The 24,953-nt window shown below is 41.3% G+C and overlaps 2 protein-coding genes across 2 annotated transcripts in view; one reads left to right on the plus strand and one right to left on the minus strand.

Annotated features, from left to right (window-relative positions):
* Window positions 1-17,589, minus strand: part of HSPBAP1 (HSPB1 associated protein 1) — a 37,361-nt gene extending 19,772 nt beyond the window's left edge. The window contains exons 1-3 of the mRNA XM_054636391.2: window positions 17,457-17,589; window positions 6,305-6,490; window positions 604-788 (exon numbers count right to left, since the gene is read on the minus strand). Of these exons, the coding sequence (XP_054492366.2) occupies window positions 604-788; window positions 6,305-6,490; window positions 17,457-17,493 (408 nt within the window). The 5' untranslated portion in view covers window positions 17,494-17,589. The remainder of the gene's footprint in view (window positions 1-603; window positions 789-6,304; window positions 6,491-17,456) is intronic.
* Window positions 17,590-17,983: 394 nt separating this feature from the next.
* The window catches only part of SLC49A4 (solute carrier family 49 member 4), a 71,571-nt gene continuing 64,601 nt past the window's right edge, over window positions 17,984-24,953 (plus strand). Inside the window, exon 1 of the mRNA XM_054636436.2 lies at window positions 17,984-18,323. Within this exon, the coding sequence (XP_054492411.1) occupies window positions 17,984-18,323 (340 nt within the window). The remainder of the gene's footprint in view (window positions 18,324-24,953) is intronic.

Consider the following 24,953-nt stretch of genomic DNA (forward strand, 5'->3'; position numbering starts at 1 on the left):
AGTAGCAGGAATGTAGATGAAGCAAGACATGGAAATAGGAGATAGGCACAGAGAACATAAAAGGAAATACCTTGGGTAGCTGTCCTACTGTGTATGGTAATTGCATACTTCCATGGACAGGTTACTTCCTGTATTTTATTGCCTCCACAGAATCTCTCCTCCTCACAAACAGTTAATCTAATTATATTAAGGAAAGGAGCTAAGCTACTTAAGAAAATGAGCCACAAGGCAAAACATGGAGCAAAGCCATGTTACAGCCTTGTTACTACAATGAAATACATGCCATCAATCCTCCCTCCTGAGTGGAGCTGTTAATTTGGGTACCATTTGGGTGTTAGGTGGATCTGGCCTAAATGGGAAGAGAGTAATGCCAGGCTGGTAATTATTTTTTGTCACTTGGGGTGGTGTTTCTAAATTTATAAGGAGACCCAGAACTTTGATGGCTGCCACTTGGCAGATTTCAGTTTGCCTGAGAGCTAATACCTTTTATTTCAGAATTTTAAAGTAAGTGGCCAAAGGAGCAGAGAGGGATAGCAGTAGAGGTTTCAGAAGCTACATTAGATAATTTGCAGTGGTTCAACTAGGAAAGAGATAATGTTTTACCTGGAAAATTTCTGGCTTGTCTTCAAATATCCTGGCAATGTACTTGTAGTCAGCGTAAGCCCAGTATTTGGAGTAATCATAACAACTGAATGGTCCAGAGAGACAAGAAGGCTGCCCACAACTCCAAGCCAAAAACTCCTCAAGTGTAGCTTCCACATAGCTACAACTGGTTTCAAACTGGGGAACTAGAGCAACAAAAGAAAAATCAAATATTACATGAGCATTGACAATAGAACCAGTAAAAATAATACAGGTCCTCTCAGCTGTGGTTAAATGGAACATCAGATACAAATCTGACTAGGTAGCTTGACTCTGGTCAATAAAATGGTTCTCATGACCTAATTCATAAGTAAAGTCTGAGACTATTGCTTTTTCATTAAGGTTTAATTGAATGGCTGTTACCTTGAACTTGCTGTGAGACAAAAGCAGACCAATAGTTAGTGTTGTTCTTCAGCACAGTAACTCAATAACACACCCAAGTTCACTAAACAGCTTTGCTTCATCTCCCTTCCTAAGTGTGAGCTGCAAATGTGCACATCAAGTATTTCTGTAGCCTTTATTTTGTCTCCATAGATTTATGCAGATGGACATGTTTGTCTTACCCTTTCCCTGAAGCAATGACCAAACCAGTGTGGTCATGCATAGAAAGTGAGGTATGGAACCACACAGATGCTGCCAATGATCCATCTAAAATGCTGTGTGCCCTTATTTTTCATTTGGGACTGACAAAAGCATATTGCAGTGTTCCTTGGCAGACACAGAAAGTGTTTACCAGCAGGGTTTTGCTCCCAGCATGCTTTGGTCAGGCTGACAGATACAGCCTTTCAGCTCAAGGTCAGGTCACTTGGAAGGCCTGTAAAGTAACCCACATCACAGTATATTTTAATTGCAGTTAATCAGAGATCTTCATTTCCTGCCACCACTAATTGTGCCATCTTCAAAGAGACTTACCCAGTGTTAAAAAAAATATTACTTTACTATAACTATTACTGGGGAAAAATTACTGCAGCCTGCATGAATGACAATGACAGAGCTGCAATTTAATCTTGTGTAACTTGCATAGAGCTGCACAGAAATGGGATCCTTTCACTGCTGTGCAGCAGCAGCTCTTGGTTCTTTACCACTTTCGTTACTGCAGCAGTTCTCACAGAGTCTCATACAGCTTTTACAAACCTTTATCACTATTATTTTCCATTGTAGTAGCATAGGTAGTAGTTTCCTTCCCACTACTATCAAATCATTACCTAAAAGTGTCAGTGGATAGGCTCCCTACCTAAGGACTGCATACAAGACATATAAATCACTTGCAAGTCACAAAATCACAACCAAAACCCTCTGTATTGGATCCCATATCTGTGTTGCAGTCCCTCTCCTGATACCCAGGTTTTAATGCAATGTTTATCATTTTACTATAAGGTGGTCTGACAGAAAGATTAGACAAAAGAGGCACTACTGAGGGTGCCTCAATATCTGTATTCCTTTCATGAGAAAAAAAGAGGACACTTTTTCACTTCATGACACTCTTAGGACACTGCCTATTTTCCAAGATAACTCAGAAGCAAATGTTTTAAAGGCAAGAAATATGCTCTTTCTACCTCACAGCATATTTCACTCTCAGTTTCATTTAAAAAAAATCCAACTATGAAAGGCAAGACTATCTTGTAGAATACAATCTCCTCAGGGCAGGGTTCTTGGTTTGATTTATACCTTATTCAGTACCAAGGTGTGGGTGCTTATGGAAAAATAAATAGTAATAAAAAACACATTTGGGCAATCTAGACAGTTTGCTTAAATGGGTTTGTAGGTTGTAGGCTGCAACAAGGGTGAAAATGTTAGCAATGAGCAACAGAAAGCAAGAACATTATTAACCAGCTTGCTAATACTTAATGATTTAAAGCTGAGGGTGTTTAGTGATTGACAAATTGCAGATTAAGCCATGCAAGTCTAAAGTAGGCTGCCAGTTCTGTCTGATGACATGGTACCTGAAAGTATAACAGTCCTCTACTTTCCCCTAATACCACAAATGGAAATTGGAGGGAAGGAGAGAAGGAAAACGTGGGTTTTAGAGAAGCAGCTCTCCTCCTTAGTTAAGGTCTGGTACTGACAGTTGCCAACATCTGTTCTTCTCAGAGTGTTTGCAATGTGTACTAAGGAAAATGTAGACAAAAAAGGTGTAATAGCCTTAGAAAACACCTAAAGCTCCATTAAGAATGCAAGTGAAATATCTTCTCCATTTCTTTAAAGAAAATCAAACCCCTATTCACAGCTGCTGGGGAATTAAATAATCCAAGCAAGGAATAGCCACTTCATACTACAACAAAGCACAGGCATATTCACAAACAAAAAAACCTGGCCATGCACATCCAAGTCCAGTAACCACTTCATATCTCAGCTTTATGCAACATTTAGTCAGTGTACAGTATTTGTACTGTATTTTCAGCCTCCTATTCAGCAACTGATTCTGCAGCCACCTTTGCAGTCTCCCTCTATATCAAACCTCAGAGATCTGAATTCTTTTGCCATCCTTAGTGATAAAACCTCTTGGCAAGATGGTCAAGTTGCAGCCCTTTCCTATCCAACTGCACATCTGACAGCATCAGCTCTATCCAGGATCAGTGAAAGAAACATCCTCCAGAGATCCTGTGACTCAGAAACTGATTAGCATGACAGCTTCTTGTTCTCTCCAGCTTCTTCACAGTAAACTCATTGTTGATTCATTTTACTATGCAACCACCAAAAACGGTCAAAAAAGAAATGGCTGCATACAGAAGTGAATTCTGTGTAAGTTTTCTTCTTCTTTGTGCTGGTGTGCTCCAGATAGCCATCAGACACAACGGCTGTAATGCCACATTTTCTCTGTCAGAAACAAAACTTCTGAAGCTTTGGCCTATCCCTTATCCCACATCAGAAAAATAAATCTTTTAGTGTGGCTAAAACCAGATGGGTAGGGATTACCTGATTAATAGCATCTTCACTGTTCTTGTAATGAACTTTGGTACTCTCTTTGAAGGTATCTTTTGTCAATGCTAAGTCCTCTGATTGTAGTTCTTTCCCTTTCTTATGAACACAAACTGTTTAACTTGTGTAATCAGACAGAATACTATAAAAAAACACACTTTAGTACAAATAATATATACAGATAATACTGCTAGCTCTCACATTTTTCCATGTTTCAAATGTGCCATCCACATTGATATGCTTCAGAAGATACAAACTAGTAAGAAAAGCAAATATAAAATCCTTGCTACTCCCACCAAGTTCCCCATTTGCAATTCTCACTTTTTTACATTAAGGAATCTTCAGCTTGGGAAACCCATCCAGATGCAGATGTGGCACTAAAGAAAGATGAGGAGTTGCTGTAGTAAGAGATGTCCATGAATTTTGAGTTTTCCAGATGAACCTCACCTAAATAACCTTAGAAAATCTGATGTTGCCATTTCAGAGTGTCACCAGAATGTGCCTTTAAGCAGGAGAGTGGATTTTTTCTTCTGCATTTCCAATTCCATAGTAGGAGTGTCCCACCTAATCTTAAGGCAATAAACCTCTTGTATATGGAAGGAATATTGAGAGAGAGAGATCAATGCAATTTTAGTTGTGTTCTAAAATACAAATTCTGTTCTCTCTCAGAGCAGATGACTGGCTCCATTTCACCTAGGAAAGTTAGCAGGAACAATAAGAAAGAGAGGCCCTCATTAAAAGTAGTTTTAAGCATGCAATAGTGAGATCAACCACCTTCCAAATGACAGTGGCACATGGAATGTATTACATTATTTCAGACTCTGAGATGGCTTGGATAATGGCTTCACTAATATATTCTTATATTGAAAATTTTTTATGGCATCACAGGTCTCATTCAGTTACAGTATAACCCCTGAAGGCTGTACCAATCTCCTCAAAGACAATTCTAACCAACATTACCACATAATGGAGGCTCCTGGAGACAAACTGATTGCTGCACAGGGATAAATGCCTTTAGGAAAAAGCAAAATGCAGTTAGATGCTTCAAGATATAAATTCCAATTTAAATCCACTCTGTATCTCTAGTGACTACAAGTTATTGTTAAGTGATGACTCTTATCTACTCAGTTGGTAGCATCAATCTGTCACTTAGCTACATAACACTCCATCAGACCCATCAGAAACTCTGCCAGTTGGAACATCCATCTGGCTCTCAAAAAGTGCCTACTAATTAATGGAGAGTAGGATCAAAACTACTCTTTTACCTGGTAGGCCTTGTGTGTTACAACTCAGATATATTAGCAAGGTATAAGGTAACAAGGTATATAGATAACAAGGAATGTGTCATATATATATAAATTAAAAAAAAATGCTACACCTTCTCTATTGGCAATGGGATGCATTTCACACTTAGTGCAAGAATTAGGTGGTACCTCACTGAACTACAGAGATATTGCTATGAAGATGTGTACCAAGGTTTTAATTCTATACCTCAGCTTTCCCATCTGTAGAAAGTGAGTAAATAATATCTGTTCCCCCCAGGAATGGCACAGAAATCATTAATCCATGCTGGTAAAATGCTTTGAAATCCTAACACGCCAAGCATTTTCCCTCTAACACTTCTGTTTCATCACTTCTCTTGCAAAAATTGAACATGAAATAACATGGTCATGATGCTGTGAAGAAAGCAAATTTCACAGTGTTAAGTAAGATAGTATGATGTAATCCCACCACTTTCACTGGAACTGGCAGACCCTCATCTGGAGTCTTTGTGCAGACTCTGCATTCCAAGAAAGAGGAAGTCCAACTGAAAAGGTTAGAAGACTACAGAAAGAATAGTTGGGTAGGGTCTAAGAGCTTATGACATATTAAATATTTTTAAAGTGGATTTTTCTGGCCTAAGGGTTAAAAAAGATCCTAAAGGTAGTAAAGATACTTTATAGGCAGAAGGGAGAAAGTGCATGGCAAAATGTATTTTGGTATGTCATTGGGAGGGCAAAGGCTGTAAAGGGCAGGGATAAAGCAGTGCAGAACCTTTCAAGTACACAGCAGATAGAACATGTTTCTTCTGTCTTCCCCCCAGGGTATGAAACTCAGTCTGTCCAAGGACACACTACTGTGTGCCTACAGACAGAGATGAAGTTGTAGTATTTAAAATCCAGTTGGAAAATTGTCTTTCTCCCATGGCATGTTCCAAGATGTATGAGTGAACCTGGAGGGTTAGCAGTGAAATTACTGCACTGGTGTCAAATGATTTTCTTAATGCTTTATACTTCCATCATGTCTTCCATCACAGGACCTTAAAGTACTGAAAATCACCTAAGTCTTAAAAACCTATGGAGGAAGGTGAGAATTACCACCATATAGATAAATACCCCAAGTCTGGCTAATTATTTAGCTAATTTCTTAACACAGTCAGGCATATGGATATGGAAACTCAGCTCATGTGAACAGTCTAATCATGTGTAAGACTGGGACCAAACACACACACTACAAAGAAAGGAAGGAACACTGAGAGACTTGGTTCTTAAATGCTGGTGTTACCCACCACACCTCCTACTGAGAATAAACACATGAGAAAGAGAAGGGAGAGTTCTGCTGCTGGCCAGATCCCATTCCTAAAAACAAAGCCTGCAATGAAAAGCAATACATTAGAGGAAGAACAGTTATAATGAAAAGGCAGATAATTGCAGGACCTGGAAAAGAGACTTGTGACATTAATGCCTGTCCACCTCATTCTCACCTAAATCCACTGTCTTCAGGCCCAGCCTAAACTGGATTGTCTTTCCCTCCAACACAGCAGAAAGGTATTCCACATTCCAGTGCAGGGCTGGCCAGTTGCCAGCCATCTTACAGAAGACTGCAGGTTGCTGTAGAGACATCACAATTTCCTTGGTTTTCTCAGGAGTAAATGGTTTGACATCTTCATCTACATAAAGGAAAAAAAAAACAGATGGGGATGATTTATCATACATGAAGTTTTACCTTTCATCTTCAATGGGACAGAAAAAAATAAGAACTAAGACCTCCTTTGTTTATGACTGATTGTTTTATTACATTTGTAGATTTTTTTAAAAATCAAAGTTGTACTGGACACAACTGCAAAGACTGGAAGAACTAAAATTAATGTTTAAAGCTTTGTATTAGCACATAAAATATAAAGCAAAAAATAAAAATAGGCACATGCTTAGAATTTTCACTTGTATATTAGGCAATATAGCACTGTAGCCAAACTGCTTAGAAATAGGCTAACAATAAAACAAACCTGCAAATAATGTTCAGAGTTTAGAGAACATAAATTTAATGAGTAGCAGTTTTTCTGCATGGGATTCTTTCCAAAATTGTAGTATATTGTCAGAGGTAGCAAAAACGGGCTCTCCATGTGTTCTCTTTAAACTGAGGAACAGTAGCACAACCAATCAGCAGGTATTTTTGAAGTGTTTTAAAATTTCATCAACAGAATTTTAGAAAAAAGGAAATGATGCCAATCCGAGAACTAAACTAACCCAAGATTTCCATTTATTCCTTTGCTGTTTAGACATTTATATGTCCCACTGAAACTGTCAAGCTGAAATGCTGGCAATCTTGAATTAACTCAGCACTTTCAGAACAACTTTTCTTTAGGGAGATATTCAGAGGGAAAATCTGGAGTTTTTTAAAAGGAATGACATCTCTGTAGAGCAGAAGAGGTGGACTATAGCTTCAGATCATAAAAAATTCCATTCATTATTTTAACCTCTATTGAATTTAACTCATCCAGAATTTTTATCTGTATAATGGCTAAGATTTAACATGCTGAATTGATACACATGGCTCCTTGTGACTTCCAGCAGTTTATTTTAAACAAACAAACCAATTCAATTCAATCATTGTATTTAGGGGTCAAATGACGGTCTGGCATACACGGTGAGTTAAATACAGGCCAAGAAAATTTCCTTCCCCTCTGGGTGCTAATTTTGCCTGTCATTCCTCCCCATGTATGGGAGATAGCAGAGAACCATCCAGTGGCACATGGGGCAATCCTGTGGAGCCAGCTGGGGGAAACACAAGATGACCCACTGGGAACAATGTCACTGAGAAAAGTTTTTCAGTATTAATTTAAATGCAACAAAAATCCAAAATAAATCTATGAATGCTGAAGCGGGAATGACAGGAGTAAGAGGTGTCCTGTGCATGCTGTGTGCTGTATCTTCTTGGTAACTTTTCTGGGTCCCTCCTCTTTTGACAGGGTTTATACTCCCACATAGCTGTGCTTTTTGGTTTTCTAAATTAGGCTGCTATCTTGACACAAACTCAGTGGGAGGTATTGAGGCTGGGCTTTCCTAGAGTCAATGGGTCTCTTACTCCACAACCTTCCAGGGAAACCAAATCCCTCACTTTTCCCTCATGAAAACTCCATTGTGAAGCTTTAAAACTAAAGACCTCTGGTATTTCATCTTCATGGAACATAAAAATTTTAAATGGCTTCTCTTTCCTAAGGCAGACGACAGGAGGGAGCTTGGATTTTGGTTTGTTTTCCACATTTGCTCTCCTAGGCAGAGCAACACTTGACAGGATGGTGTTGCTGTGACACAGGGATGTCTCTGACACTTGGCCTTCAGTCTCACACCCAGCAGCTGACACAACCAGGACATAAGGAGCCTCACAGGGACCGTATGGCTCACCATATGCTCTTCCCCACCCCTGAGGAGGCTCTGGGCTTCCCAAGGAGAGGTTGGCACACCTGGGGGAGCAGCTCCAGAGCAGGCAGAAAGGCCATCTGCAGACACAGGGCACGTGCTGCAGCCACCAGGAGCTGCCTGGAGGCATGGCAAGAGGGGAAAGCTCAGCATGTTTATTCACAGCCATTCTGGTCAAGAGCTAACACGAGACTTGGTCCAGATCTGAACACTCCCAGGGGGTTTATAAAACTTCTGTCTTTCACCAGTGCAATTATAATATTGCACAGAGGTGCTTTCACCATGTGGGAGCTGGCAGGCCTTACCTACCTTTCAGATTTTCCAGCTCATAAAAATGAAATCACTTCTGCTTAGGCCATGTTCATCACTGCATGGCTGTCTTTTTAAATACTCAGGGCTTTTTTTGCTTTAAGGGCACTGCATTTAAGTATTTTAGAGGATGTAAATGCAAATAAATGCAAGAAACCAGTGACACCTTTTTGGAGGATTTTGTAAAGCTGACTTTTATTGCAAAAGTTTCAGGTTTATCCTGTAACTTCAATGAACAGTTGGGATGTACTACAAAAGCAGAAATTTTACTGGAAGAGACAGGAAGACTCTTTGAAGCCTACTGTTGATTCTGTGTGGCTTTCTAATGTGATTTCCACATGCACATCATGCTTTTGCAAGGTGTGGTTTTAACCACAGGGCATACACACACAGAGGGAAGCTCATAGCTGAACCTACTGGGAGAGTAGGCTACTGGCAAACAAAAAATCACAATTAGGCTAAATAGCCTCTCCTCTACTGAATGATTGTCATGTCACCATGTTCAGTTTTAAACATATTTCCCTAAAAATCAAGAAAAAACGAAAGAGGACAGTCTGTCTTGCTAAGATGCTAATAATTCCTATCTTCAAACAGTATTAAAATCTTTGTTAAATAAGTATATATCTTCTCCTGATATAGATAATCACATACAATACATATAATGTACAGTGACATCTGAAACATTTTAGAAAATTTAACTACTTAAATAAATATACATTAGGGATTTTTGCAAAGACAAATGCAGATTCTTGCTAGATCTGTGTGAAGAATCTGTGTCTTGATTTGCCTTTGTATATTTCTTGGTGAGAACAGAGTCAGCTAAATGTAATTCTTTCCCTATAACACTTGTCATGCATATCTAAGTGCCTGCTAGAGAAAAGACACTTGATAAAAGGTAAATATCATATAATACAGCAAATAGATATTATGATAATTTGGAGAACTCTGCTCAAGACCAACAGAGATTTCTGATGGAACCATATGCTGTAGGAGTGGGGAAAAGTAATTAAAAGAGATATCTGAAGATAGAAGATCTGAAGAGAGATTAGCAGGGCTATAGTTTAAAATAATAATTTCCTCAGTTATTGTTATCATAGTTTCACAAAAACCTTATAAACTGGGCTGTTGCTTCTTGGTATTTTTTAGCCTGAGATTGATGGTAATTGAGTCCAAGGCAAAACCTGAGGTTGTGTAGCATATATAAGCACATACAGTTTGGATACAGATGTGCACAAGAAAAAGGTGAACAAATAAAAAGAAGAAAAATATCCATTGCACATCTTAGGCATTAAATATCAAATTCCTAGGGGAGATTGGGTAGCAGGAAAGAACGGAAATGCATATTCCCTTGAAAAAGAAAAGCTCTGTGGGAGTCTTCATTTTCTCAGTTGTACTCTGATCCACAAGAGAAAAGGAATACTTCAGCTTAGCTCTTTCTATCAGGCTCAACAAATGGTGTGACTTCACAGCACAAAAGGAAGCAGGAATAATTTGTCTCATGTTTTGACTTTACTCAAGGCATGTACAGAATCCAACCAGGAACTGAAAAAATGAACCAAGTTTAAGCTCAAGTTTTGTAACTGTGGCAGCTTATATAATTGGCAAAAAACATAGGTGTTCTTTAGAAAGGCGACACCTGGCAAAATAGAGATCTCCCAATTAAAAAAAAAAGAAAGCTCTCCAGTTGTCTTTACACAAAGTACTGTCAAACATTAAGCCTCATCCAGACTTAGCACTGAGGGCAGGTAAAAGAAAAGTAATGAATTGGCCAAGTACTCTCCAGTAGACTTTGTGCTTCTGAAACAGAAAATAATTTAATGTTTCTGATTAACAATTTTTCTGAATAACTGAGTAGGGTTTGGGAATTAAGAGTTTAGCACAGCAGGCAGTCTAACTAAAAGTGGACTTGATCAAAGTTGTTCAGAAGTTAAATGTACAGTCATTAAAAAGCTAAATGTACTGTCATTCATTTAAAATAATTTAGCAAATTATAAGAGTTCATTAGTGCGTGGCAGTTGGCTTCTGCCAAAACACCCTGCTGCTTAAATATGAGATTTAATTGAGAGGTATTAAAATTATTTTCTAAAATAAGGAGTACAAGGAAATCCTGGTAATGTATTTGGTACATGCATCATCAAATTGTTTTTCTAGCAAATCTGTAATGCTCCCTTTTCCTTACTTCTTTTATTTTAAAAAAAATTAAGAAATAAAATTTAAAAATTACATTTTGAGTACATTAATACAGAGCAGCCAGGGGAGTAAAAAAAAATCACCTAACCTCCAGAATCTTAACTATTCAACAACCAGGAGTGGGAAAAGAGAATGTATGGAGGAAGATGAGCAAACTCCCCAAACCAAATATAAGTGACTTGCTTTGGAGGTCAGACTTAATAGTTTCACAGTACATTAATTCTGTAAATTAAAAAACCAACTTTAAATAATCTGCATGTGATTACAACACTAGGCACTGTAATCAGCCTCCTCTGGGCAAACAGAATGCCTCCAAATATACATGTGTAGTTTTCAGGATTGGCTGCACCAACATCTAGGTATTACCTGCCAGCCAGCTATTGCTGTTGCTATTAGTTTTGGCTGTGGGAATGTTAATGCTGTGAATGCACACAGCCAGCAGGCAGCTACCCCAGATGTGCAGATGCTTTGGTTACTGAAGGAGAGGTGGCAGCTACCCCAGATGTGCAGATGTTTTGGTTACTGAAGGAGAGGTGGCAGCTACCCCAGATGTGCAGATGTTTTGTTACTGAAGGAGAGGTGGCAGTTGCATGGAGACTCTGGACAGACCAGTCTGCACTTGTCAGACTGGCAGCCACAGCTCAGTCTGGCAGCCTGCAGCCAACACAGCCTTCCTTCCTCTCCAAGACTGCTACTGCAGAAGGAAGGCAGGCAAAGGAAGAAGAGAAAGAGGCTGAATGAGGAATTTGGACTCAATTTCCAGTGCTCCTGCGGCAGGGCTGAGCATCTTACAGTTTTTCTTACAGGAAGTTGAAGTGACTTCAGACGTGAAGTAAGATAGGAGTGGGAGCCATGCCCAAACCTCATCTTGCCCTTCCGATAAAGCAACGGGAATTGCGGCCAGACTCCTTAAGGGGGAATAGGGGCTGAGCCCAGAACACAGCTCTGGGAGGGACCTCCCCCCGCCGCTCTAAATGACAGTGCATCATCTCAAGCACACGTTTAGGAAATTCTTCCCCTAAATGCCCCAAGCTCTTCCTCGAAAGCTCTTCCCCCCCCATCAGGCCAGCTCCTGCCTGATGTCTCTCCTCCATCCTGCCGTGCAGGTTCATAATGCAGTCCTGCCAGTTTCAGCTCATGAACTGAATTTTATTCAGGGCCACCATGCGCAAGTAACTGCAAATGACATCAGTGGAGTATTTTACACCCCAAAGTTATGTTAAGGAAATTCATTTTCAAAGACTGATGGTTTCCTCTCTTCCTGAAAACCTGAGAATTATGCAAATGAACTGAGTCACAGGATATTAGGCTTTAATTGGGAAGTACAGGGTGAAAACTTCCACCATTTCCTTGTGCTAGGACTGCCTCAGTGCAGCTCTCATTGTCTCTGGTGCCAGCAAGAAGAGATAGTCATGGTGCTCTGGTACTGGTCTGTCCTTTGTGTCTCTGGTGCACGTGTTTCTCATTTCTTATCAAACTGTGCCATTGTTCTCCTGTTGTCTTACATGGAAGCAGCAAGGGGTAACTTAATTACCTCTCTGCTATAATTAACAATGTAGACATTAGGGAGTTTGTTTCTGTTGGTCTAGTCAGGTTTAGCTGTCATACAATAGGTATGCTGTGAGCTCTGCAAATGAGTTGTCTGAAGACCTGATTGTCTGTGTTGGTGTTTGGGATCAAGTCCATATTGAGGACATAAAGCTCACAAAATGTTGTTTGTGTCTTTGAAAATGTGACCCTATCATGCAATTTCATATAGAAAGAAGAGACTGAATTGATTATTTCTTTGTCTGTGCTTTTCTCAACAGGGACATATATGAATAAAGTTTAAACTATGTTTTGTGATCACAGACACAATGAAATTCTTGGGAGAAGATATAGTAACATGAGATGTTGGGTTCTGTAAGAGTATTTTAAAAAAGAGCAATGGTAAGGTAGTTTGGATATCTTGGTATAAAAGTGCAACTTTAACCTTTCGCAGTTTTATTATTTCACTAATGTTCAGGGGGTTATATTAAAATTCTATGTAAAATTCATACTTTTGAAGACCAGACATAAAAGACATCATTCCTTCTAATACTAGTATTACATCAGACAATGTTGAGTGATATTAATGTTTAAAAAGACTATGAAAATACTGAAACTCTTCTACTTTAAGGAGTTTTCCCTATTTACTGATAGGTTGAAAAGTACTGAGTTTTGGTAGATTTTGCATATTGCAAGAAACTTCCAAAATTCCAAAGCAGCAGCATTGTCATAGTTTGTTGTATAATTAAAGGTCACCTTCAGTCTCCAGAAATGCAGATGCAGCTGATTACAACAGGAGTTCATGGAGATCTGAGTAGAAACTTGGGCCTGCAATCCTTGATCTTCTCTGATATTTAGTCTTGGTGTTTACAGATACAGAAACTTCGCAGGCAGTTGTTATTTGAAAAAGAAAAGATAAAGGAAATCTCTGGAGGGAAAATGCTAAAGATACATTGACATCACTAGAAGCAGTTCATTGTATTACAAAGTTGTGAAATATGAGCTTCTATGTAAAAAGGCTGTGCTTTTTCAGCTAAAGAAGAGTTTATGTTTAATAGTTATATTAAAAACCAGAACTAACCATGAACGTGTTAAGATTGAAAACTAAATTAGAAAACCTTGGTAGTTCACATTTTTGTGGGCTGTTTTGGTCAAGTGTATTCTTGGCATTATGTCAAAGCAAAGCAATATTTTTACATTAATCGATATGATCTGGGTCATAATAAAATAATAAAATGAGACAACACAGGGGCAGTAGTCTGCTGAAGCTGGAGTTCCAACACAAACTCCCTAAAATGTCTAAGACATGGAGCCTGAAGGCTAAAGTGAGGTAGGGAAGTAGCCAACTAAATTACCTTGATGAAAGACATCATGTAGCTTCCACCTCCCCCTCAAAGATACAATCATCACTTACATGTTCATCATTAAGAAGGTGATGAATGGCAGAACAAGCAGAAATGGAGCACAGAATGCTTTAAATGTGCTCAAAGCCCAGGTCAGATGTGACTTTTGCATATTCCTTTTGAGAGCTGCAGTAAAGAACCTGCAGTATGGTGTACAGGTAATCTAGTGACATGTCTTTCATTAGCCAGCCACAAAGGTAGACTCCACAAGAAAAGGTGGAAGATCCCACCTCTCCCTAGAGAATCTTACAATGGGCTCTGTCTCACCACAAACCTGGAATCATCTACACTACAATGGTCACTCTGCAGTGGGAATATACACAGTCTGCAATCAAAAGGTATAAATCAATTCCCCACTGGAAAACACTGAAGTTTGACTTTAAAACTGCTCTGCTTTCATAAGCTAAAGATGGGTCTGGTCTGTATTTTTGCTTCCTGTTGATTCTAAAAAAAAGGAAGCACTGTAAAACCTGAAGAACAAGGAAATCATTGTATGACATTAGAGCTGGAGTTTACATACTTCCCAATAAAAAAGAAAGGCAAGAAAATGTGTTAATGAATACACAGATTGGAAGGTGCCCAAACCAGAGCAGATTTCAACCAACCTGTTCCTGAGCAACTAGAATAGAAACGATGTCAAAACTTGAGGAAGGAAGAACGGGATTTGCTCACACCTCACAGGCTCACCTTCAGAGGTGTTTTTCAAGATGAGGTATAAAGAACTCACCATTACAGATCCCTGCCACACCAGTGTTGTTTATGGCAGCTCTGAAACTGCACTGTCACAATTCCAGCTGAAGTCTGGAAATTGATGGAAATCCCTGGTAAAGACAACTTTTTTTAGATCCTGGAAGGAATTTTCAGACTCTGCAAAATACTACTTTTCAATCTTTGAATTAATTTTGGGTTCTGCCCATTTTGTGCCAAAATGCTTCTAACCTTTATGGGCTATGCAATGACTTGCTGCTTGTCACATTGCAAGGTATGAGTTGACACAAGAAAGGACAAGATTTATACATGACATTAGGAGCTGCTGGGAGAGAGGTGTAAGAACCAAGGGGACCCAGGCATTCATTGACTCTCTGAAGTATGTAACACGGAGAGCAAAACCATGGTGACAGGAAAGAGCAAATGGCCCTTCCTAATGTGCTAGGAACTGGGGGTTGCCCCACAGGGGGATGCTCTCCTGGACTGCTGAGCACAACATTACATGACAGATGTGTTTTAGCTGAACTAGACTCTGCAGATGCCCCAAGGTGGTAACAAACCATCAAAGCCTCAGTTTATATTAAAAAGCCAATCTTAAATCGGCACACTGCAGGTGCCAACCTGCAAGCAGATCCACCAGGCCTGCCTCAGGGATGGCAAGAGAATTTGGAAGCAAGAACAGCCTCAGCCATGTAATTTTTGTCTAGCCACTAGTCTAGCAGAGCTCCAGGTGACCAACTCCTCCTAAGATGAATTCCTGAATGTTTTAGGTCAGACACAGGCAGACAGGCAGGAATATGGTCACACAACCACCTCAGAGCTTGCAGGTTGGAAATGAAGGCACCTACCAATGGATACACTATTGTGCTCAGGCAATTAGTACCTGCATGGGCATCTGTATCACAGTTTGGATCTAGGTGTCATTCTGTCCATGCAAGACCTGCTATAGACATGAAAGTTATGGGCCAGGAGAGAAAATAACCTTTCTGCTTGCCTGAATATATGTGCATTTCATCTGATAATATTCAAATCTCTTTAGCTACATTATAATGAGGTTAAAGCAAGAAAAATTTCCCCACCTCAAATATTACAAATGTCAGTAATGAGAACAGTAAAAATGTCACCACACGGAGAAAAGAGTGAAATTAGCATATTTAGGGGAGTATTATACCCATGAGTGAAATAATGCAATCAGCTAGCTGCAAGATAAAGCTAATTTGGTTTCCAACAGTTTATCAACAATACACTGCTCCTTTACATTAACAAATTTAACCAATACCATATCCTGCAAACAAGAATAATTCACACAGAATATTACACTGTGTTAATTAAATAGCTGGAATAGAAAAGGTCAGGCCATGACTGAAAGATGCGCATATGGGTTGTGAAGCTATGAAAAGATGGAGCGATTTCAAATCAAGCAATTAAAATGAATTATTTAAATCACCATTAAGTCAATAATAAATATACTTAAATATTTTTGAGCCTATTTTGACAGCCCCTTTAGTTTGTTGCTGTTTCTCAGAAATTTCTCTTTCCTGTTGACCCATGAGTCAAAATATCTTGCAACCCATCGTAAGATGAAGTGTCTTGGATAAGTTATCGAAGAGTTATCTTGCTTATATTCAAGTTTTCATTTGACCACGCAGATAATATGAGGCATGAGACAAGTTTTGCAGTTAAAAAGGACACTACAAAACCCCACTTGCCTTATTTGTTGATGGGTTTCCTGCCACTAGAACCATGAAACCTCCACAATTACTACAGTTAATTGAAAAATATTCAAAGAGAGAAGTGCTTTTTACACATTGTTTACTTCTGCAAATAGCAGCACTTTGTCTTTGGATGAATGCCAGCAAATCACTTAAATTACAGTTGTAACGTACCCTTTTTTAATTGAAAGAACATTTTGGCATGGGCTAAACTATGCTGAGGTGGTAATGTATGAAAAAGACTTAGTAAAATGGGGAATTAATCTTATTTGGAGCTCCAAAGCACTACCAGAATATATATCAGTCATGAGGAAGTCTGAATCTCACCCTATGTTTTTACTGTACTTTTGTCACTACAGCTGTACACAGCAGCCTCAAATTTGGGTTTGCTGTATGTCCCCCATTATTTAATTGTGTGTGAATTTTATTTTTCATGGGGCATTTCCTGAAGTTTTGTAGACAAAATATAATTTTCTTTTGAACACAGTTCTGCCGATTTCAGTCAGCATATACTTCCTTGTTGCACTTTCAGTCTAGGAAAACTGAGCTGCATGGACTAAAAACATGCGATGTCTGTAATGTTCTGAGAAGAATTTCATGGGAATGAAATGAAAACTCTGAGGTTTTGGCTGCAAAATTGTGGGATGATGGCCATGTGTAAAATTCAGCTGTGCACTGCCCAACACATCAACAGTTATGACACTGACACTGGACATAAAACCAGTCTGTGGGGATCCCACCGTTCAGCTCTCCTCATTTAATTACATGGGCATTTATCAAGCCAACTTCCAGACTTGGTGACAGAATGTCTAATCAAGCCACACTGAAATACCCAATATTTTAGGGAACATGAAGCACTGTGTAGCATATGAGCCATTAATTTTATGACAAGTACAGATGGCTGATCTACAGATAAATTCTCACATAAACTAATCTAATGAATATATACTTCAATCTATTTAAATGATAATACTAATGAGCAGAGTGTTCCCCACATGATGGTATATTGACCCGAATTATTTTAAAATGGACTTCTGCGCATGTTGTATCCGAACCCTGCTATTTTTTCCCTCTCAATTCGGACCATGGTTGAATTGTATCCACCAAAGCAAGACGATTTCCTTCTCCCTTTAAGAGGATCGATATCCAAGGGATGCCCTGCTGCAGCACCTCCCTGCGGTGAGGGGCCCGCGGCCGACAGGGACGTGTCGGAGGAGGAGCTGATGCAGGGGCTCGGCGGGTCCAGTCATGGGCCCGGTTACGGCCCCGCTTCAGCCGCCGCTTCACCCTCCCCATATCCGCCCTCGGCCCAGGCCTGCAGCCACGCCGCGCTGGGGCCCGGGCGGGCCGGGCCGAGGGGCACCTACCCGGCGCGGGGGGACGGCAGCTCTGTGCCCCGGCCATGCTCCGGCGGCTCTGCCTGCGGGGCGGCTCGGGCGGGCCTCGCTCGGCACCGCCTTCAGCGGCGGAAGGGGCAGCGCGGCCCGGGAACCGCGTCGGGGCGGAGCCGGTGGCGGCGTGACGGCCGGAGCTCCCCGGCCCTGCCGGTGACACCCGGGCGGCCGCGCCCGCGGGCCGCCGCGCTCCTGCCCCGGGCTCCTCTCTCCCGCTCCCCGCGGGGCGGCGGCCCGGTGCCTTCCCCGTCCCGCACGCCTCCGCTGCCCGCCGGCGCGACTCCCTCCCCGCGGGCGGCGGGCCCGGCTCTCCTCCGCGGCGCCGGTTCCCTCCTCCCCTCGCCGGCGGAGGAAGGAGGCGGCCGCCGGCCCTCTCCGACCGCGCATGCGGCAGCGCCGGGCCGGGGCAGCGCTGCCGCGCTCGGGGGCTGAAGTGTGGGTGTCCCTTCCCCCGGCCCCGTCCCCTCCTCCCCTGCGGGCCCCCGGCAGCGCCCCCGCAGATGGGCTTGGGCTGGAGCAGCGCGGAGGAGCGGCGGCCCCTCCTGCCGCCGCCGCCGCAGCAGCCGCGGCCGCAGCCGCAGCCGCGGGGGCCGGCGGGGGTCCCGGCGGGGCGGCTGCCGCCGCTGTCGGGCCGCGTGTACGGGCGGCGGTGGCTGGTGCTGCTGCTGTTCTCGCTGCTGGGCTTCGCGCAGGGCCTGGTGTGGAACACCTGGGGCCCTATCCAGAACTCGGCCCGCCTGGCCTTCGGCTTCAGCGGCTGGGACATCGCCCTGCTCGTCTTCTGGGGGCCCATCGGCTTCGCGCCCTGCTTCTTCTTCATGTGGCTCATGGACAAGAAGGGTGAGCGGGGCCGGGGGCGGCGGGGCCGGGGGTTCGGGACTCCCCGACCCGCTCCTGTGGCTTTCCCCGGGCCAGGCGGGGACGCCGTGGCCGTGTCCCCCAGCGCCGCGGTCCCGTGGCCGGTGAAGGGGACGCTGCCAGACCGGGGACACTCGGGCACAGTGGCCTCGGCCTTAAAAAGGGTTGACTAATACCTAAAAGGCATTATGACTGCTGTTTTCAGTACTCTGCCCAAACGAAGACTCATCAAAGTCCATTCACAAGGAAGATACTTAAGCTAAGCGGAATTAGGGCATTTGACGTCGCATGGGAGGTGTGGGTCTGGAGGAGCGTGCTCCAGTCCAGCATTGCCATCCAGCTGTTTGACCTGGTGGTGATTTCTGGTTACCAGCTGTCAAACAAACACGCGTTGATGTTTCGATCAAGTAATGCCATTGCTCAGGGTGGCCATTGCATCTTGAAATAAATTCTTCATTTTTAATTAAAAGCAGGCTGGACATGAAGTCGGTGGTTTTCTTTTCATTGATCTGAGGAGATACAAAGACAGGGAACACAGAGAAGTTGCGCTTTGGTGTTTCAAAGAGGAGTACAAGGGAGAGTTTCCTAATTTGTGTTCAGGCCGTTGCATCTCAGTAGCAAACTTACAAAAATGGTGTTTGTCTCTGGAGAACTTCTCCAGGGTCTGCGTGGTTCCTCTGTGGTCACCCAGGGGACCATTCCAGTGAGGTCAAGCATCTGTGTTTGCAGATTTCAGCTTTTGGGCCTAAATCCACTGAAGGGATTTCTTTTAATTCCTGTTTAAACAGACCTCTAAACAGGAGATAGTCACCAGTGGACCCTTGTGGCTCCTGATCCTAAGTGCTACTTACTCCATTTATTTAGGAATTGATAGTTCATTTGTGGGAAAGGAAGGGGAAGAGGAAGGGAAAGTGAAAGCAGGCAGGGAGAAAAGTTGTATTTGAGAATTTGTACTGCTTCAAAACTGTAATTACGTTTCCTAAAACTGAAGAGGCATTGGGGGAATAAAATTTACTGGGCTGAAAGTACATTCTGGAAATGAGTCCATGGTGGCTGTACATCCAGTTTTCTCTCAAGCAGTTTAGACTTGAGTTGGCAATATCTGTCTCAACTGATACATAACAGTGTTGTTAATGATCTTAAAATTAAAACAAGTTATTTTGGTTTGTGCAGTGAAGACTGCTCATGGCATGAAGGAAATAAAGGTAAATGTGAACCTATGCTTAGAGAGCTGAGTCTGTATTTTTATTTCTACGTTTTCTATGAAGTGATCCTGAGCAATGCAAAATAATACTGGAAAAGTTTTGAAGCAATTCATGGGAAAAGAAACTTTAATATTTTGTTCTTTTATATTATGATTAGTAGTGTAGTTGTGGGATTTCTTGGTTTCACTTATAGGTTGTTTTGATGAGAATATGTATACAGGTGTTCTTCTCATTTCCTTAACTGATTGCTTGGAGGGTTCTTTTGTGTGTTTGTTGGGTTTTTTTTTAATTCTCATGTTCATTGGAGGTGCAGATATGAGCAACTCCTTTACTCTTGGTTTGTTGCTGTCCTTATTGAGAGAATGTTGGTAGGTAACCTGAACAGAGTGTCTCAGCTCATTTGGCTGTGCGCATAAGGAGTACATATGGGCACTGGAGCAAGTTCTTTCCAGATCAGCGGATTTTGTGAGGGCCCTGAATGTTTTCTGATATTTGTTTCTTTCTGTTTGCTGAGTCTGGGTGATTCCCACAGAGAATGTGGTGCTGTTGACTTTGGAAGGGATGGTGGAGTCCTGTCACTTGCTTCATGATGGAGCAGAGAGGAGAGCTACTGAGCCCCCAGTCAGCCATGGGGCACACTTCACTGGAGGCGTGTTGTGGGGGGGAGTAACCTGCTGTTTGAAGTACATGTGTTCCAGCAGGATCTTGACTATTGCTTTGAAGCTGTAAAGTTGGTTGAATCTGATCTTGCAAGGGTAGTATTTCACTTGCTTGCTGTTACACCAGATTTACTCCGGAGAAGCTACACCATTTACTCTTTGACTTGAATCATTTGTCACTGGAGTTGGCTAGTAAAGGAGCTGTCAGGAAAAAATGTATTTGTGAAGTGTCAACATGTAAAACCTGGCAAGTATCAGAAGTATGACACTGTAGATGAGGCATGTCAGAATCTGAGAGGAGATTGTGCTGTTAGATAGTCCTATACTTCACAGTCAGAGGTAAATCGACCTGATAAGTAGCTGCCTGCTGTCACTTAATCTGATTTTGTGTTATGATGCCTCAGAAGAAGTTCAGAAGTATTGGTCTTTTTGGTTTTTAGTTGTTCATTCGCAGCACATAGTTCATAGCATATATCTGTATCCATACCAGACTTCTGTTGTGCATTTTGTGCACCTGCTCCTTGTTTCAGTACTGGTTTGGTCACTGGTAAAGGTTTGGTCACTTTTCTTCTTTTTTTGCTTCTTAAGTAATTGGAAGTTGAAAGAACAAATATTCATGAATAGCATACTAATAGTTACAAGAAGCATTTCTTGGATTCCGTGATTCACTTCCATTATAGCTTTTCAGAGAAGTGTGGGACCCTCTGAGAAGAGACAACAGCAGTGTTTATTTTTAGTGAGAGGTGTACTAAATAAGCTCTTTTCTTCAGTTCTGTACAGAAGGGTTCTAGGAGGGAGGAATTACAATTTTTTTGGTTTTTCTAACCTCAAAAGGTTTATTGGCCTTTGTGACCTTTTTCCCTGTGGCCTGCTGAGGGTATCCCCTGGATTCACTCTGAAGGCCTGGTTGCAGCCAGCCCAAGCTAGGCAATTGGGGAATGGCAGGAATACGTGGACTGGGAAAGGTGTATAGATGGTGTCACTTCTGGCTCCCTGAGGAATACTTCTGGCAACTGTAAGCGTCCCCAGAGGATGACCCAGAAGGGTCTTGGTGCCAGAAACAGCATGACAAAAAGTCTTGGTTGACTGAAGACCATGTTCCTATGGATCTGTAGGGATATCATGTTTTTTATGAAGTTGAGGATGATTTTTCATCAGGAGGGTAGTGATGAAGGCTTCTTCACAAGGCTTCACAAAGAAGCCTTTTTACTTGAAGATCTGAGCAGACTCAAAGAAGACATTTTTGAAGGGATTTCCCACACCGTTCTAAAGGGTCTTTGAGGCAATGGAGGAAGTCTGGATTTAGCCTGTGTCTCTGTAAACTGTGTAAACTGAAAGCTACTTTGTGGTTTTGCTGAGCTCTTGTCCTCAAAAATGCATTTGTTTTCAGATGCATAGCGAGGTTCACATATCACAGCTGAAAGTTCTCTGGGAAATGAGCTCTGTTCCTGTTCCTGCCTCCCAACTTCCTCTGGCTGAATTGTGCCAGCCCTTGGGCACCCCCAGGGGGTTTCCATGTTCCTTGGCTGGGTGCTGTATAAGGACAGTGGTGGCATCTGTCACATTTCTTAGTCCTATTCTGGGATGGGTGCATGATGAAAATCAGCAATTATATGTCACTCTTGAGTATGTGCCATTTTGGGTGGATTTGAAAACTCTTTTCTATGTGTAGGATTAAAGGTGTTGTCTAGGTTGGTTTCTTAGTGAAGAAAGGTGAAAAGATAGAGGGTGCCATGGAGCTACATGTGTCTTGGTGCATTTTCTTTAGCAATAGGATTAGAGAGTCCTTGTTTAAATTCTAATTATCTTTAGAGATTTAATAAGACTGAAATTAAATGGGAAATTACTTCAGTGTGCTATTGGATGGACCCTTGTTGTTTACATGATTAAAATTAGCTACAATTTGTCACATGATGCTTGAGTGTTTATGTACATTTCGTGCCTTGAGTGTTTCATTTCCTGAGAACTGTAAGTGCAACCTCACAGGACTGTTAGGATGTTTATATGTCTAACTTGAAATCAAAAGCTGGATCTGGTTCACCAAGGAGGTTTTATTAAGCTCCTAGTTACAAAGTGAGACCTAGAAGCAATATATGTCAGTCTTCATTATGTTCCCATATAAGCAAGAAGAGGCAATGAAGGATGAAATATTTTATGATAGTTTACATTGAACAAATTGAATAGAATGGTAATTTTTTTCATTAATTTTAGGAATGCAGTGAACAGTTTTATATTGAATTTGAAGATGAGACATATTACTTGTAAAAGTGGAATGTAATCTATTTCTTGGTCCTTTTTTATAAAATTATATATGCTTATGTGGGTTGCATATACAATCTCAGTAACTTTATTTTGCTGAAATCGAATTTACGCAGCAATGTTATTCTAGTGATTACATTATGAAGTAGAGAGAAAACTTCAATAATCAGATTCTGGTTTTAATCAAGATTGGCTTATCCATTGACACCATGAAAGTTTTTATCTGTAAGAGTAGTTATTCCTTTCCTGAATACCACACTCTTTATTTTATTGCTGTCTCCTAAATCATGCATCTTGGTTTCCTTCTCTTATTTGATGGCTCTTTCTCTTCCACCAGGGAATTTTGAGATTAAATTCCTTAATGCAGTCTGACAAAATTGTCATGAATATTGAGTACAAGTACTAAATCAGACCTTAATAATACAAAAAATGTTCTTAATAACTGTTCTCCCTATAAAATAAACTATACATGATGTAGAAACAGAACTGTGCATGGCGGCTTTCATGTTTGGAGTTCCTGGATTGTCACTTGGTGCTGCAGGCATACACTGGTTTTGCTTTCAGGAGACCTTTGGATACATCTACCTCACATATAGGGTCACTGGGACATAAGGGAGGTGACTCCAGGTGAACTTGTTTTCTCCTGAGATTTTAGTCTAGGAGGTGTTTGTGAAATGCCTTTGGGTTTATTTTGAGAGATGTGAAAGTGGGTACAGAGAGAAAGCAGGTTGTCCTTCTAGAAGTTGGTGAAAACATTGAATGGCAAGTGAATCCAACAGGTGGGGAAGATTTTTTTAAGTATTCCCATTATGCTTGGCATTTCAGGATCCTTCTCTGTCATTCAGGCTTTTGGACAATGTAAGTATAAATTTGACATGTTACTAATAACTTAGAAGAATTACTGCAAGTGTAGTTGCTGATAGGGTCCATTGTTAATATAGATGGATTATATGAAGTAATTTCCATGGTGGCACTCAGAAGAAAATGGCAGTTTTTGATGGAAGTATTCATAGTTCTATCATGCCACAGATACTTAACAGAGGGACAAAAGAGGTGACTTGTGAACCTTGAAAGTCTGAGAATTTTCACCTTTGGCAAAGAAATGCATTTTCATTTCCTTTTTGTCATGATCTCAGAAACAGACTTTTCTTATCTCAGATTCATGACTGCAAGATGAGTGCCCAGTATTTCAAAGTGACCAATTTGATAATTCATGTGCTAAGTTCAAGTGTGAGCCTCAGCTAAAAACATGTGGGGTAAGACTTGGCCTAAGGCTGTAAGACTAACTTAGTGACATCAAGCCAAAAGGATTTACATGCTTCAACAGTAGAAGTTTTTAGGCATTCTGACTTTGGCAGGTTAGTACAGCCTGCAAGAAATACCCATGGGAAAACTTACAGATTCAAAAATGTGAGTAGAATGGCAAGGGAGCAAGTAAGAAAGGCAAGTGTGATGCAGAGATTAGAGAGCAGCCTCATAATAAACAACTGATTCTACTTAGTATTTATGATGTTAGGATCCAGTAATTATGATTATTAGAGAGATGCCTCTGCCTGAATTAAGGTGCAAATGAGACCATATGTCCAAGTCTGTAGTATGGATTTTATTTAACGTAGATGTGAGGTAGAGAGAGAGAGAAATAAGAAAAAGAGAGGGAGAAAGGGGGTGACAGATGAAGTAGAAAGATACCACTACCCACAGATTCAGACAACATCCCGTTGATCCTCTTCTTCTTAATCTTCTCATCTTCTCAGTGGTGGGGTCCTGAGGTCACTCCAGACTTTCACCATTTGTACATCTTAGCAAACAAAGGAGTCAGTGCTCATTTGGCTACCCAGTTCTTTTATTCTATGGGTTAAATGATTCCCTCTATTCCAATGTTAATTAGTCCCGTGTTCATTCTTTCTCTTTTGAGTTGGTGGGCTTCCCAATAAAATAGGTGGGCTATGGCCTCCACCTGCTGGACCCAGTCAGAACTTTCAGCCCAGTTGCTGTGTTGGCTTTCAGTGTAGATTCCTTGTCTTTATTGCCAGTGCTCCCCCAGCTTGTTTTTCTCTTCCTAGTGTGAGATAATTGGAAAATAGTACCACCTTTATCTTATCTCAAGTTCCCATCAGGTGGCATAATTTACTGTCCAAATTTCCAGGAATTCATGGAGTCATAGTCAAGGGGAACGGGTAGGATGGGGAGCTTGGTGGTCACAGATGAGCAGTTGCTTCTTTATACAGTTTGCCATAGTGGGCAAAGTCCTTAAAAGCTGTTCAGGCTATTATGACCTTTATGTCTCTTACAAATGGCAAAGGTTTTAACTACAGCCAGAGCAGCAAGAAGCTCTTTGGGATTGAATGAAAGTTAAATGTGAACTTTGGGCTTCAGCTAAGAAAGGAGTCAGGGGAGAATGCCCTGACTCAAGAAGTGAAAGGTGCATGTGTTTGGTGAAAATGCAAGTGGTTGATGCACTTGAACCAAATACAAAAGAAGTTTGAAGG

Source organism: Agelaius phoeniceus, chromosome 7 (genome assembly GCF_051311805.1).
Source record: "Agelaius phoeniceus isolate bAgePho1 chromosome 7, bAgePho1.hap1, whole genome shotgun sequence".
NCBI classification, from domain to species: Eukaryota; Metazoa; Chordata; class Aves; order Passeriformes; family Icteridae; genus Agelaius; species Agelaius phoeniceus.